The sequence below is a fragment of the Acomys minous genome (assembly GCF_964271855.1).
Source record: "Acomys minous genome assembly, chromosome: 14".
Lineage (NCBI taxonomy): Eukaryota > Metazoa > Chordata > Mammalia > Rodentia > Muridae > Acomys > Acomys minous.
In genome coordinates, this window is record NC_140496.1 from 73,651,360 (window position 1) to 73,668,538 (window position 17,179).

At 38.9% G+C, this 17,179-nt stretch overlaps 1 protein-coding gene across 1 annotated transcript in view; it reads right to left on the minus strand.

Moving 5' to 3' along the window:
• Positions 1-1,599: 1,599 nt before the first annotated feature.
• Positions 1,600-17,179, minus strand: part of SNX7 (sorting nexin 7) — an 88,021-nt gene continuing 72,441 nt past the window's right edge. The window contains exon 9 of the mRNA XM_084755765.1: positions 1,600-2,112. Coding sequence (XP_084611891.1) covers positions 2,035-2,112 — 78 coding nt within the window. The 3' untranslated portion in view covers positions 1,600-2,034. The remainder of the gene's footprint in view (positions 2,113-17,179) is intronic.

The following is a 17,179-nucleotide window of genomic DNA, read 5'->3' on the forward strand; positions in this document are numbered from 1 at the left end:
TGTGACAGGAATGGGTGATGGAGGTGACAAGAGGCTTGGCTATTTCCCCTATGCCCATTTGTCCCTGGGGATTTTTACCTGACTTGAACCTGAAAGGGACTATCTCTTTCCTACCCTGTGCAGAGTGGCAGCCAGTGAACAATGAGCTATCATTACACTTTAAACTGAGCATCTGAATCTCAGTTTGGGTGGGGACATATTGGGATACATATTTGTGTTTGTCTGGTTTTGGAAAAAAATATATCAAATAATGTTTCCTATTCGGTCCATTCTGAGTTCTGTAGATCTTTCTGGGCTACAAAGTGAGACCTTCTTTGAAAAGTCAAGGTAAATAATTAGAAAGGAGAAGTATAAGGCGTGAACATGGGATTTTGTACCTGTGAACAAAACAGGCTGTGCAGTGCTTCCAAGTTAAACCTCCCAGCTATTTGCCTTGCCCCGGTCTCTGTACCATGCACCCAGCCCACCCAAAGAACTTACCTCCCATCTATAAGTAAGCTTATACATACATATATCGTACATACATACACATATCATTTCATGTAGCAAAGGATAGTTTTAAACTTGCTATGTAGCCAACAATTAACTAAAGTCTTGATTTTCCTGCCTCCACCCTAAGCAGGAAGATAACAGGCTTGTGCCACCTACCAGTTTATGTGGTGTTTGTGGTCCAGTCAGGGATCCATGACTGGAGCCCAAGCATTCTGCCAAATGAGTGACCTAGGATGTGGGAGGCAGAGGCAGGTGGATCTCTCAGAATGCAGAAAGCACACAACCTAACTACAAAGCAAGCTCCACGACAGCCAGGGTGACATAGTGAGACCCCATCTTAATCTTCTGCTTTGATTGATTAGTCAGTTAAGGTAAAATGTTTTTAGTTTTCCTCCAGGGAACTGAAATGAAAGGAGGGAGTGAACGCCTTAGAAAGAACTCAACTTCCTGCTTCATAGTAATTGCAAAATTTGGAAATGTTTTATAGTAACAATTGTTTTTTAAAATATATTATGACTTTCATTGATTCGCAGCAACAGGCACTGGCATGTCCAACTCAAACCATGGTTTGCTCTTGTGTAAAGCTAATTGCTTTGAGGAAAGTAACGAAAACATGTCCATTGCCAAGTTGTTTCTGAAAAAGGGAACATGGTAACTGCAAAGTACACATAAGCACTCTCCATCACTGTGGACCACAAGAACGCTCAGCACAGCTTTGTGATAGGTAGACTCTCGAGATGCTGTATACCTTAAAAATAAAAGCTGGATGTAAGTTGTAAAGATAAGCAAAACTTTACCTCCAAAAGAAAATCCATTTATTAATGTGAAGAGGTTGTATGTGGATTTCTAGCTAATAAGACAAATAATAACAAAACAACTCTGGAAAAAATTACATTGGTGAAAAAAACCCACTTAATATTTAATAAGAATTTAAACAATTGCTGTTGATGTTTAATAATTTTGTGATTTACTTCAAATTCTTAATATCAAAGTAAATTATGATGACATTAAAGTACATGCATAGTATACTTGATAATACATAATAAATTAACATTAAAGCTGCTTCAGAGGTTTCACTTCTGATAGAAAAAGAACACATCATAGACATCCATTTCTTATTAAAGATTTTATTAAAACCAAGTCTTTGCAACAAATTGAAAAATGTAATGTTCCACAGTCAAATGTGTAAGAAAAAAAACCCTCCATATGAAATTAATGGTACATAAATTTAAGAACATAATTAAAATTACACTAAACCTCTTTCTAACCACATAGACATATACAAATATCTATCCATATAATAGATCTATAGATCTATAGAATATATGTCATATAATAGACCTATATATCTAGATAGATATATTTACATCACAAATTCATGTTGATCACCTGGAATACCTGAGTTTCTAAAGTTGTTGGTTTTCCAGACAGTGCAAAATCATTTGTCATCTTCTTTATAAAGGGCATAGCCAATCCAGAAAGAAAATAACTTTGGTTGATAGATGCTGTCTCTCAAAGATCAAACAGGAGTTTTCCGTAGGATTAAAGTTTATCATCAGAGTCTTCTTCCAAGGGGAGTCCCGTCTGTGAGGTGAGGAATGACTCCCAGGTAGCAAGGCACTGTGCAACAGAACCAACATGAGAAGGATCAGCTAGAGTTTGTAGCCAGTGTTAAAATTCTTAATAGTGCAACCTAGTACACACACTTCTATAGCAATCTATGCTATTTCTCCCATCAGCTTGAGAGTATCTATCATTTCTCAGATATTTTAATATTCTACCCTATCTCGGGTAGATAGGTGTGTGTGTGTGTGTGTGTGTGTGTGTGTGTGTGTGTGTGTGTGTGTGTTTTAAAGGGGTGTAGGCATTTTCATTGCATGTTCACAGAGGCCGTTGACTGTCTTCTTTAGTTGCTCTCTATATTGCTTTTTGAGACAGGCTCTGTCATTGGGCATGGACTTCGCTGACTCAGCTTGACTGTCTGGCCAGCAAGCACCAGGGATTCTTCTGTCTCCACCTGCCTAGCACTGGGATGGCAGATTTGTGCCTCCATTCCAGGCTTTTTACTTGGGCTGGCATGGGTGAGCAAGCTTGTGAAGCATGCAATTTACTAATTGAACCATCCTCCCAGCCAAATATTCTAATTCTTAATGAGAGATACCATTGACAAGTAAGAGGAAAACATAGAAAAGCTGAAAGAAGAGTTAGCTGAAACACTGTCCATTGCTCTCTCACTGACAGGAGAGAAAAGAGAGCTCAGAGTTACTCATCCGGACCTGAAAAGGAACACATTGGCATCTAGACCTGGGGATGATGATGCCAACAAACTTAGGTGCCTTAGGATCTCATTACCTTAGGTATGAGGTATGCATGTTTTCAACTCTATATACACTTCATGCACAGAGTCTAGCACAAGAGTTCTGAGAAAGCTCCCAGTTAACTTATTATGTGCTGAAACTAGGAGTTGAGACTAACTATTTAATCGCTAAAACATCATTAAAATGAGAAAACAAAGAAATACACATAGGATGCCACCAAGAAGAGGAAAAAGAAATAATATAAAAATGTCTATTAACCACTTAAAGCCAGAAAGAAAATGAAAATAATTAAATGAACAAAAAATAAGATAGCATATCCAAACTTAATCCTATCAATAGTCAATTTAAATGTCTACAGAGTATATATCTCAATAAAAGGATACATTGTCTACTGAACAGAAACTAAGACCCACCTGTAGTTTAAGTTTCTTACGTATTTTAAATATAATGGCAAAATTGAAAATGAAAAATGATGTGCGTGTGTTTGTATAAAACACATGTCAAAAGAAAAGGCTGAATACTAATACTATACTAAAGATCTCAGAACAAAGATCCTTATGAAGATAAAGATGATCTTTTATAGGAGAAAACCTAAATGTTCAAGATATTTTAAACAAAACCATAGCAAAACAAAGGGAAAGGCAAGTATTTCATGATTGGTTTTTAGCTCCTCTTATGTTTAACACGTGGTCAGAAAAACAATGATATAGATTTGAAGCATGTGATCCATCAAGTTGACCTAATAAATACCAAAGGAAAAAAGCCAAAAAACACATCTTCTTTCATGAACTACACTCTTGGGACGTGAGAGGTCCCAGCAGACTGGTATAGTGGCACATGCTTATAATCCCAACACACAACAGGCTGAGGTTGGAGTATTACCCAGGATCTTTATCTGAGCTACATAGTGAGTTTCAGGTCAGGTTAGTCTATGGAATGAGATCCTACCTCAAAAAACATTAATACATACAAGGTTTAAACCATATGAATTATGGTCTCTGACTACTGTGGAATTAACTTTAGAAACCACTAAGAGAAACACCCAAGAAGGCTCCCAAGTACTTGTAATCTAAGTAGAAAAATTTTAAATACTTCTGGACCACAGAGGAAACCAGAAGTGAAATAATAAAGTATTTTTAACAGTGAAAAGAAATAACAATGTATCAAAAAACTCTTGTACACCACTAAATACCACTAAGGGAGCAAACAGAGAAAGACTAATTGCCTACATTAGAGAAGAGGAAAAAGTCCAATAGATAAATTTAATTTCTATTTTAAACCAAAAGAGCAAAACAACTAGTATCCAACAAACATATTAAAAACAAAGAAAGCAGCAGTATGTGCATGTTTGTACATGTGCCTATCTGTTTGGATGATCCAGAGGATTCAATAATAGACAATAGACAAAATAAAAGAAAGAAAAAAACCAATGACACTAACTTTTGACTCTTTGAGAAGATTGGTAATATGTTAAAGTGCCTTAATTGATTGAAAAAGGGCTTAGTGGTACAAAAGTTGCCTAGTATGCATAAGGTCCTAGGTTAGATCTCCCACACTGTTACAGTGACAAAGAAATTTTTCAAGAGTGAAGAATGAAAAGACAACATTAGCTCAGATACTACTGACTTCAAGGAGGCAACACTGCAGGCTTTATGCCTTTATACTTGAAGTCAGATGAAACGCAACAATGCCCAATTACTGAAAAGGCAAAGATGACCAAAGCAAAGAAGCACAGATACAAACAGAAGACAGAAGACACAGGAAAGCTTTCTAGCGTACTCAAATACATTGTAGGAGAAGAAAAACTACAGATGATTTTAATCAGAAATATAGATGAAAAATGTCTTTAAAAATTAGCAAAGAGAAGCCAGAAATATATGCAAATGGATTTTATTCATGGAATGCGAGGTTTGATTAACACTCAACACTATGGACACATCAAACAGAGCACCATCTCAATACACATTAAAGAGCATTTGTTGAATTTCAAAGCCTATCTGGTCTCAATTAAAACAAAAGTTCTCTAAAAATTAAGAATAGATGTGAAGTTCTCTGTATTGAGAAAGAAAATCTGTAAGAAAAATAACTATAGTTTACTTTTTTATGCAGATATGTAATAGAATATTGGTTATCTAAGAACCAATATTTTCAGTTTACACTCAGGTTCAGATCTCCATCGCCAGATTTAAGCATAAAAATGAAAAAGAACATGAAAACTAAAGACCCGCTATCTTGTCTATGGGTTGTAGAGCCATTTTCCCTGCAAACCTCCTTCCGGCTGAGCTTGTGACCATCCTCTGGTAGCTCACCCATAGCCAGTAGCTGTTAACTGTGCAGAACTATCCAAAGCATTGATTGCCTTCAGATAAAGAGCATATCTTTTTGACCGCTCAGCCAAACTACCACCTAAATAAGCTGACCACCCATCCCCCAGGAAAAAGTTAGTGTGAAATTCCATGCAGCTTTCTTTGTTTAGAATTCATGTCAAATAAAGACTCCAAATGTTATAAAGAATGGCACTGGTCCTCAAACAATTTCTCTCCAGTTCCTGTCGTATTGTACATCGACTAAGCCAGTCTTAAGGCTTTGGCATCATAGCTGCCTTCTATGTTGGCCAGTATTGTGAACCACAGTTCAATCATAAAGTAAGCACAAAGGCCACTGAAACATGGTAAGGAGACATTAGATACAGAGTGGCCTCCTTGTCATCTGGCAACTGGAGGCAGAGAAAACATCTTATGTATTTTGGTTACTGAAAACCACGAAACAACTCCCACAGAATAACATGTATAATCAGCATTCCATGCATTGCTATGAATACTCAACAGGCATTACAATGGTTGTTTTATACATCATGCTTTTTTGAGTGCTCAGTTACTGTCATAAACTCAAGTGAGGGAGCTGAGGCTCAAATAATCTAGGTACACTTAAAGAGCTGCAAATATCCTGGGGACCATAGCTAGTGTTTATTTATCAACATATGGAGAATGATAGATCTCCTAGGCCACTACTGGAGTACATTTAATAAGTCAATGGCAAACACGACAAGATGTCTGTCTTTTACACAGTAGAAGAAGGATTATTTGGCAGAAGTGGGAAGAAAATATAGGAAGCATAAGGGCAATCGAAATTTAAGCATATGTATAAATTCTGTGTATATAGAAGCTAATTCTCTATGAATCACTTGGCCATGCTTTAGTTCTGGGAGTATCTGTATCATTTGAAGGTGATGGAGTCTAGATACACTGGGTTTTCAGCTAATTGCAGTAAATGCAGATGACTACAAAGAAGGACTTTATTGAACAATCAGTGTTAACATGTTGATCAATATAAGGGCTGCACTTTCATTTTTATCATGAGACCTTTTTTTTTTTTTTTTTTTTTTTTTTTTGTTTTCAGGTGCTGTTTAATTTCTAAATGTTAAGTTATGACCTCAAGTTCTCTGGCCTCATTTCTGCTCAGGGTTTCAGCTCACTGACCATCATTTTCTGCAAAGCCTGAGGATCTGGTCTTGAACTATAACTCATGATACAACTCACTCTCTTTAGGGATTTTTAAATTATTTTAAATTGTTTTTAATATACTTATTAATTAATTGAATTGTGTAATTTTGTGTTTGAGGGTGTGGTGCCAATGCCGCAGGATGTGTGTGTGTAGAGGACAGAGGACAACTTGTGGGAACTGGATCTCTCTTTATACAGTATGAGTCCTGACTTGGTGGTGGCAGGTGCACTCATGTGCTGAGCCTCTTTTGGTATTTTAGTATTTTTAAACTTTAAATAAGTATATTTAGTTAGCTGTTCCTTCCTACTCATGTGGGGGTAATATTTGAATTATCTGATAACCGGCACATATATCATGCAATTTATATATCTCTTTTTAAAAATCAATAAAGGGGGGCAAGATGGCTAAGTTGATAAAGTTGCTTGCTGCAGAGCCTGACAACCTGAGTTTGATTCCTTAGATCAGAGGTTCTCAACCTTCCTAATGCTGTGGCCTTTTGATGTTATAATTCATATTGCGATGGCTACCAACCATAAAGTTATTTTTCATTGCTACTGCAGACTGTAATTATACCACTGTCAAGGATTTTAATGTAATTATTTTTGGAAACAGAGGTCTGCCAAAGGAGTCTTGCCTCACAAGATGAGAACTGCTGTCTTAGATCCATATGGTGGAAGGCGATAACCACTCCCACAAGTTGTCCACTGACCTCTACATGCATACACTCAAACACTAAACAAGCAAATAAATAAACATAATAGAAAAATTAAAAGCTTATGTCTAAAATTCCTCATTTCTTGTTATTCCTTGTTATTTGTTTTGAACTAGAGAACTTAACTAAAACCTCAAGCAGTGGACAGTTCACACAGCACAGTTAAACAGCTTAGTACAGAAGATTCCTGTGCTCAGCAGTGTGACAGTTGAAAAACATTAAGAAAAAAGTCATCAATATCTCAAAACTTAGTGGCACTTGCTTTGTAAGTTAGCTTCTCAAATAGGTGTTTTTTGTTATTTGGCTTTGAGTTGAAATTAAGTATTTACTTTTTCTTTTTTTAAATTTTAATTTGTTATAATTTATTCAGATTATATCCTGATTGTTATCCCCTCATTTGTGTCTTTCCATTCCCATCCTCCCTCCCACTTTCTCCCTATTCCCTTCCACTAGACCTCTGACAGAAAGGGGATCTCTTCCCCCACCATATGACCACAGCCTATCAGCTCTCATCAGGATAGCCTGCTTCCACTTCCTCTGTGTGCTGCTGGGCCTCCCCACCAAGGAGAAATGATCCAATCGGGAGCACCAGAATTCATGTTAGACGCAGGCTCTGCTCTCCCCACAACTGTGGAGAATGAGCTGTCCATTGGCTAGATCTAAATGGGGGGTCTAGGTTTATTGCATGTATTGTCATTAGTTGGTGCAACAGTTTGTGGAGGATGAAGCAGTCATTAAAAGTCTCCCAAGCAAAAAAAGCTCAGGGCCAGATGGTTTCAGTACAGTATTCTACCAGACCTTCAGAGAAGATTTAATTCCAATATTCTTCAAACTACCATGTAAAATATAAATGGATGGAGCATTACCAAACTCACTCTATGAGGCCAGTCTCCTTGATACCTAAACCTCACAAAAACCCAGCAAAGAAAGAGATTTTCAGACCAATTTCTCTTATGAACATTGACACAAAAATACTCAACAAAATACTTGCAAACCAAGTCCAACAACACATAAAATATCATTCACTATGACCAAGTACGCTTCATCCCAGGCTTATAGAGATGGTTCAATATATGGAAATCCAGCAATGTAATCCATCATATAAACAAACTGAAAGGCATCTATTTTTTCTTACTTTTAAATCATTACTATCAATGAAATAAGTTGGTATTTGTATAAATTAGAATGAGGGAAAACAGATTTAAAAAATGACATTATGCCTGGGTATCATCTCTGGCCTTTGTAGTGTCAATTAGCTTAATCATGTTTTGTTACTTATAGAAGTGAGGGACTTCAACCACAGGATTCTGCTTTCCTTGAATAGTGTGTTACCATTTTCCACATTTTATTATAAAATTTCTTTTTTTCTCCTTTATTAATTTATTCTTGTTACATCTCAATGGTTATCCCATCCCTTGTATCCTCCCATTCTTCCTTCCCTCCCATTTTCCCCTTATTCCCATCCCCTATGACTGTTCCTAAGGGGGATTACCTCCCCCTGTATATGTTCATAGGGTATCAGGTCTCTTCTTGGTAACCTGCTGTCCTTCCTGATGGAATCAGACAATTCCATTTTAGAGAATGAGTTTGGGGGCTATGCCATTCAGAGGGTGAAGGCACTTCTTTGCAAGCCTGGTGACCTGAGTTGGATCCCCAGAACCAAAGGTAGAAGGAGAGAACCAGCTCTACAAAGTTGTCCTTTGACCTCCCCAGGCATGCCATGGTGCATGCACACCTGTGCACATAATAATATTACTATACGCAATACATATAAAAAACAAATCAAAACTAATTCACAGAATATTGGACTGTTTCTTCCCACAAGAACATACAGTGAGTGATTCACCCTGGGGAAGGCTAATTAAGGTGGTGGAGGTGGTGGATGTGTGTTGGCCAGGATAAGGGTGAAACTGAAAACAAGGTTCACAACAAATCCAGCAAGTAACTGAAAATCCAGCAAGTGTTCTCTCGGCTTGGTAGCCAAAGGGCAAACGCTGAAGCTCTTTAAGAGCAGAGGACTCTGAGAGACAGAGAGTGGGAAAAGGAGCCAAATACATGAAGATGAAGAGATGCTAGGACAACTAAGCTTTAATTCCAAAACTAACTTTCAGTTTTGAAAGTGAATCTCTCGCTGCTTCAGCAGAGGTGGTGATGACATTTTGCTACCAGAGCAGGCAAATGTCGCCTTAATTCCCAGTTGCACAGTAATCCCACAAACAGATGTCATCAAGGTTTCTAAAGAATCGATGATGACAGTAATGTTCCCATAGACACAACAGCTTTCCCCAGAAATGTCCACATTCTGGAGTGCATACTGAAATTGTGTCACCTTGTGGGATGTGAGGAGGTCTATACCATTGTGACTTTCTGCTTTGCTTGGCTTATTAATCCACTTATAGAATAAGTGAGTTCACACTAACATGGAAGGTTCCAGAGACAGTGGCTGACAAGAAGTTGGCAAATGGAATTACCCATGATTTACAATTTTGTCTAGTTCAGCTTACCTAGAGCCATTATGAAATACAGTGGCCATAAAATTTTAAGCATTCCCCCAAGTATTTGGTATTTGAAATGTAATTACCATTTGTACAGTTTCCAAGAGTCAGACCCAGGGGCACAGGAGAAATATTATCAATCATCACCATAGTGGCTGCTACTACTGTTCCCCTACATACCCTGATGCTTACTAACTGGGGGGACATGGAGTCTGGAGCTTTTCATTCCTTCATTTAACAGTTTTGAAGCCTGTTTTCTATATGGAAGTTTCAGGCTTAAGTAAAATTAGTAGGTTAGGAAATATACTAGTGGGTTCTTGTGGTATAAAACTGTCATATTAGCTAGTTGGGAGTGTAAGGCAGGAGGATTACCACTTCAAAGCAAGTATGGACTATGGAGTGAGTTCAAGGCTCAGCTGGGCAAGCCATCGAGTCTTTGTTTCAAGTCAACAAATATTCTGTATATATTGCTCAATGGTAGAACACTTGCCTGGTATGGCTCTAGATTCAATTCCTAGTCTCTCCCCCTCCCCCCCCCCAAAAAAAAGGAAGACAAAGAAAATGAAAGGAAAGAGGAAAAAGAACCTTGCCTCTGCAAAAGTCTGTTCCAGATTCTAAGGGCTATCTCTCATGTTTTAATTTTAGAAATATCTGTAACTTTAAAAATGACAGGATTTCTGTACTACTTTTCTATGATTATAATGTAAGCGTTGTGTGCAGCTTGAAAACTGCAAGGGTTAAAGGAAAAAAAGACTCATTAGCTACAGACGCCATCTTGTGGCCCACTTATTTATTATTCCATAGTAGTCTGGATGCTTAACAAAAGTCTGATAAAGATAGAAGGTGCTTCAATTTATCATTGCCTGTCTCTCACTTTTATGCATGAATTACTGGGGAGGTGAGAGGTCTAGTATGTTAAGAATCTTTCTGGGAAAGACCAACCCTAGAGCCTGAATTTGCATTCTTATTCTTTCAACTTATGTGTTCTTCGGTCCATTGTTGCTTTTGATTACAGGCAGCCAGTTACCTGAGGCTCATCAGCTTAACAGTGGGCATTTCCAAGCTTACTTTTTCAAGCTTACATTTGTTTAATCATCTGTTGACCCTACAGATAATCACAGTGAAAATATTTCTTTCTCTCATTACACAATTGATCAAAGCACAACTGTGATATTTTGGCATATTATTTTCAAGCACTGCCCAAGTATTCTTCCCTATGTGTAGTGCATGCATGTGTGTGTGTGTGTGTGTGTGTGTGTGTGTGTGGTATATGCATACACACACATGTGAGTGTGTGTGTACTCATGTTTAGTGGAGACGTGGGGGAAGATAATTACCTTTCATGGACATATGAGCCAGTGAACATCAACATAACATGATTAGGAATTTTCAATCAGTTAGTGGCATGCTGACACCCAATTCTAAGTTTTTGTTAGTAAACTCCCCTTTTAAGATGTTATATACATCTATCTATATATGTGTATATGTATATGTACATATATTCTATATGCTTTAAATCATTTATTCCTTTCAGATATCTTTCATAATTTCACTTGCCTCCAGTGAGAAGTCCAAAATGATTAAAATTAAAAATAATTCACTCACTGAAAATTAGGATCTATATTGAATTGTGAAGCCTCTTCTCAGGCAGCGAGAACAGAAAGTTTAACGTCCTAGTCCTATGGTCATAAAATGGCATTGGATTCCCTATTCTTTGGTTTTATTAGTTATTATTATATAGGCTCTGGTTTTATTTCAAATAAGAACCACTGGCTCACATGGAAAATTTTTTACATGATGTAGATGGTCTAAAGAATAACAGAGTTAATTAGTAAACAATCAGTGGTGTTGATCTTTCTAAAAGAAATAGAAGAGAACACCTGTACATTTGACAGATGGCCATAACATGGCACTGAGATGACAAGAAGTGGCCATTTCCCATTTGATGAAGATGACCACACCTAAGGGGACTGGATGGTTCATACAAAAACCCTGAATTGAGCCTGAATTTCATACTACAGATGTTTTGGCTTCTAGTAGGGGCCTTCCTGTGGCTAAGAGAGAAAATAATAGGGGCACCAAGATACAGAGGATTAAAACCTCTTAACTGGCATAAGAATGGCTAGATTGAATAAAATTTTAAGCCTCTTTCCTCTTAGCCAAAGTATTTTGACTTTATAGTAGTATAAAGCCACCCTTGTCTTATACATACATGTACACACACACACACACACACACACCAGCTCACTCTTCAATTGTATGGTGCATGTAGAATATAATTTATTAAAACAATAGTTTCCTTTGACCCTACTATCTGCCTAAATAATAGACAGAGAGACTAAGATTTATTTTACAAGCGTCAAGCAATGGCACTGGGCAGATATCAACCATCTAAGTTATTTAGCTATGTCTCAGCTATACAACCCAAGTTACTTGCCAAATAAGTCATCTTTTCTGGTCTGATCTGCTCTATCAGATCCTCCATGTCCTCTTTCTCCATCTTTTCCTTCTCCATTATCCACCCCCCCCGCTCCTCTCTTCCTGTCTATGTGGTCTCTGGACCCCCAAGCCCAGGCAGCTAGACTTCTAGCTCTGCTTCTTCTTTTCTGCTCAGTCATAGGCTTCAGCATCTTTATTAGCCAATTAGGCATAATTCATTACATCACATGGGGGCAGGAGATGGTTCACAATTCATAGCAATGCCTGTGGCAGGGTGGTAATCAGATCTCATGATGCTGAAATCAGCATCTGAAAACAAAGTGCCCAAGATCCTCCTCCAATAGGTGCATAATGAAGTTCTAGGACAGCCTTCCCATAGTGAACAAGATACCAAAGGCTGTTTCTCTGAGAAATTGTTTTTGATACTATTAAGATAATTGTCTTCCTGGGTCCAAGGGAGGATGTACATCAGATATTAGTAACTGTTAGGAGTTATGCTCATTAAAAAAAAGAGACAAAACTCCATTAATATGGATTCCAAGTTCCCAGATTTAGATCATTCTAGACTCTTTTAGCTCTGCTATGCTACAACTCTGGAGCTTGGTCCTGGAACTCTTGCTAGAGTCAGTGAGGAAAGCATGGACACACAGACACACATATAGAGAAGCTGGCATCAGGTGGACTGTGCTCACTTTGATGGAGTGACATCTACTACCATAGCAACTTGGAACCTTTGCCTGTTTATTATGTACAGCCAACATGGAAAGGGTTAACTGGTCTCAGTAGGAGGCCTTTGTAGGCAGAAGACTCAGGCTGAAAACATCTGGAGGAGGGAGGGAGAGGAAGGTGCAGTCATTAGGTTTTGTGTACACTGGCTTGAATGCAATACCCCCACTTTGCCATCCCCAGGTGAGAAGGCTTTGGCATTCCCGTGGTGCTGAGGCCTTGCAGTCTTTGACAGAGACATGCCCACGTCAGCAGTACACATTTGCTCAGGACTTCCCTCTACTCCCTACAGCTCAACTGACTTTGTTTTTACAGTAATAATAGGGAGGTTAACTATAAAGAAGATCTCTCCACTCAGATTCAGCCTGAGAGAGAGAGAGGGAGAGAGGAGAGAGAGAGAGAGAGAGAGAGAGAGAGAGAGAGAGAGAGAGAGAGAGAGAGGGAGGGAGGGAGGGAGGGAGGGAGGGAGAGGGAGAGGGAGAGGGAGAGGGAGAGGGAGAGGGAGAGGGAGAGGGAGAGGGAGAGGGAGAGGGAGAGGGAGAGGGAGAGGGAGAGGGAGAGGGAGAGGGAGACTCTGCCTGCATTCTTTGGGCTTCAAATCAACAGGACAAACCTCTGCATAAGCAGCTTCTCCCATGTCCACCCTTGTCTTTCCAAGATGATTCATACAAAGAACTGAGCAGTGCTGGGTGACTGTGTGTAATGCTGATGCACACAGCAGAGGACATTAATTAGAAACTGGTATCAGCATTCCAAGCAAGACATTTTTATAACAATCAGAAAGAAAGGAAAATACACAGCCTTCTCTTTCGTTTAAAGGATAGCTTTTATTTAACCTCTTCAACTACACTGTTCTTACTTTTTGTTTTGTTGATGGGCAAATCCATTTCATTTCCATTTTCCTCCCCCTTGGTGGAGAACACTGAGGTGGAAGAGAGGCCACACAGCTGTTTTCTATTTCCATGACTGTCTTCAACTGAGATTCATTGTAATAATTTTATTAGCATATTAGACCTTCATTTTCTCTAGTTCTAGTTTGGAGAGCCTCCACCTGCTTGCCTCTGATATAATTTGGAAGTTCCTCAACTCTCCTTCCTCAGACCTCACTCTGAAGTGTGACCCCTGATGCCTCTCATTCTTTTCTGGACTCATCCTTAAACGTATTCAGCTTTCACCTTCCCCTTTCATGGTCCACTGTCTGTAGTGCAATCACAGTTGATTCTTTATATGATTCATGCTTCACCTTTTAGAACTGCTCACTCCTCTAAACCACGGTGTCATTCAAAGTCACAGACTTTGAAAGTGTAACTAACTTTTTGATAACTTTTCAGACCACTTTACTAAATTCTATGGAGTATGAAAATGGCTAGAGTTTTCCTCCTTTGCTTTCAACTTCTGGATTTAAAAAGCACTTTATCCTTAGGCTGATGACAGATGAAGATAACAGGCCTCCTTCGCTGGTTAGAATTAAATTTTAGGAGGTTGTTCTTATTGTCCCTTTCACTAAAGTAATTTTTCTGATTTTTCAGCTTCCAAATGAGTGAAATTTCTGACAGAAATCTAGATCAGGATCTTTCCTAGGTAGCAATTCTATAATTATAATCAATGTACTCTTACCTCTTATAATCAGAATTCTTGGGAGCTATCCTAACTTGGACCAAGCTGTTTTTTCAGCATTTTCCCTCACATCAGAATAATGTGTCAGGTCGTAAGTGTAACCCTGATGTTAAAGCAACTCTTTGGAGCTTCCCACTTTCCAAAAGTAACAAAGGATGGGTTACAGAATAAAGAAACTACATTTGAAGAACATTCAGAACTTGTGGAGTCTATCTGTGCATTACTTAATTTGTAGAAGGCCTGCTATAAAATGTAATTTTTCATGTGTAATTTTTAAATGACCCACAAACAGCTAGATTTGAATTGTAGAAAACCTTCAATAGTGTTCATTTGCATGGAGATTTGTCCTTGTCAATACATTTTCTTCTCTTTTCATTTACTTCCCAGAAAATGCCCTTCAACATAAATGCTTTCCTACTTCCTAGGTGTCCATGAGGACCCAGATGTGTATGGTCCCTTACAATCAATTGAATAGAACAAATTTTTAAAATTGCCCATCAGAAGCACCAACACAAGCTGCAGTGATAATCACCTGTGGTGCTATCACTCAGAGGGTTGATCAAGATGGTTGCCATAATTCTGAAACCAACTTGGGCTACAGAGTGAATTCTAAACCATCCTGGACCACATAACGAGACACTGTCTCAAAAAAAAAAAAAAACCAACTGTAAAGCTCTATCAATCAAGTGAATATGTATATTATTATTTCTATAATAAACTAACTGTGTGAGCAAGATTTAAGCTCAAAATTGGGTCTACCATGGTGCTTAACATATGGTTCTGATAATAGAATCCTTTTTTTTTGTTGTTAGTAATTTTAATGTCAGTATACAAAGAACTGGGTTTTATTATGGCATTTTTGTACATATGTGTCACTGTACTTTGTTCTATCCTGTCCCTCTCCACAACTGCTCACCATATGTTGCCTGCCCTGCTCTGGCTGGTTTCCTTTCTTCACTCAGATAATCCCCTATTTCTGATTTAATGCTACACGTTCTGAGAGTAAAGGTGTTTGCCACCATACTGGGCAATAATGGAATCTTAAATGAATCATTTTCCATGAGGAAAATGACATTCTAAAATAAGATGTAATAATATAGTAAATATAAATGTGGGTTATATATAATTGATAATACTACAATTGTTTCTTTTTATTTATTTTAAAGTTAGCATATAAAATAATGGGTTTCTTTGTGACATTTTCTTTGTAAATTTTTATTTCCATTGTGCTTCTAATTTGTTCACATTCCCTACTGCCCTCCTTCATGTTTCCTGACTGCATTTACAATGCAGTATCCACTATTCTGGTTATTTATAATTCATATTACACCAATTTAAACTTAATACTCACAGTTATCATAAGACTTAAAATATATTTAGACAAGTGCTTATGTATTTCTATCCCAGTTTTGACAAATAATTTGGATTGCTGGAGCACAGTGTCAGGTCCAAAGGGTAAACCATTTCTCCCCAAAAGGGCAGGTCCATTGACTTGGTACAAAATTGAGTCTAGGCTCAATTCAAGATGGACGATAGAAAGATTCATGATTGTTTAATAAAAAATAACATTCCTTATGAAATTGTGAAACAGGTTCCTGTCTGTGAAGATGAGTTATTTTCCTTACCTCTGGCAAAATGGACATATGGCTTTCCATGGACTTATATCTGTGACAGATAGCCTTCTTTAGGCTGGCATCCAGGTTCTCTCAGTCCCTACTCACAAATACCTGTTCCTTTACTGTGCCTCTCTTACACACATGCCAGACTACTTGGCTTAATAGTATTATTTATGATAGAAAAATATACACATTTTGGAGGGGGATTCAAGATGACAGCACTGATCGTGCACTGCATCTGATTAGCAGGAAAACTGGGACTGCGTAGTGACCTAAAGACCAAACCGAGATCTACAAAACAGCAGTGCTACTGATTACCAGGTGAGAGGTATCCACACTGTGTCCAGCATGGGTGGGTCTGACCCCTGGCCAACCCAGCTAACCCACAAAAAAAATCCTGAGGGACAACCCACGTTAGCTGTCATTTTGCGAAGGACTGTGGGATATCCACGGAGCTCTGGGCTCTCACTGCCTGTCTACGGCTTGTCAGATCCTGGATAGGGAGCAGACAGGCAGAGTTGAGTCCTGGAACCAGACACAATCCACATTAGCTGCCTCCTGAGAAGGAAGGCAGGGCATCCAAGTACCCCTGAGCTCTGATCTCTCTCAGCCACCATCCAGTGAACCTCCTCCCCCGCCCCACCGCAACTGCTTGCTAGCCTAGCCTAGCTGGGTCACAGAGCAGATAAGCACAGCTCTGCCATCTCAGGAGGGCCTGTGGAACTTCTGAGCAGCTTGGAGTTCTGATTCCTCACAGCCCCGTCAGCTGCTCACTAGCTGGGCCCATCTGTAACAAGGAGTATACTTGCAGAGCTGAATCTAGGCTCTGGACAAAATCTGCATTAGCTGCCATCCTGTGAGCAACTTCGGGCCTGAGTCAATCTCTGTCTGCCCCGCCTGAGGCATACTGCTCTGACACAGCTAAAACACAAAACAAACAGGCTAAGCAGAGATCTTCTGGGGCAGCATTCCGCATTAGCTGCTAATCCTGCTAGCAGCTTCTGGCTCTGCCATTACCCCTCCCACCTACAGCCTATTGGCCTGGTCCACCTAGGTCACAGAGCAGACAGGCAGAGCAGAGACCTGTGCAGGATACACCCCACATTAGCTACTGTTTTCTGAGCAGCTTTGAGATTTAATCTCTCTTCACCAGCCAGCGGCTTACTGGCCTAGCCCAACAGAGGCACAGAGAAAGTAAGCAGATCCCTGTTATATCAAGAAGGCTGTAGAGCACACTAGCAGCTTTGGGCTCTGGTCTCC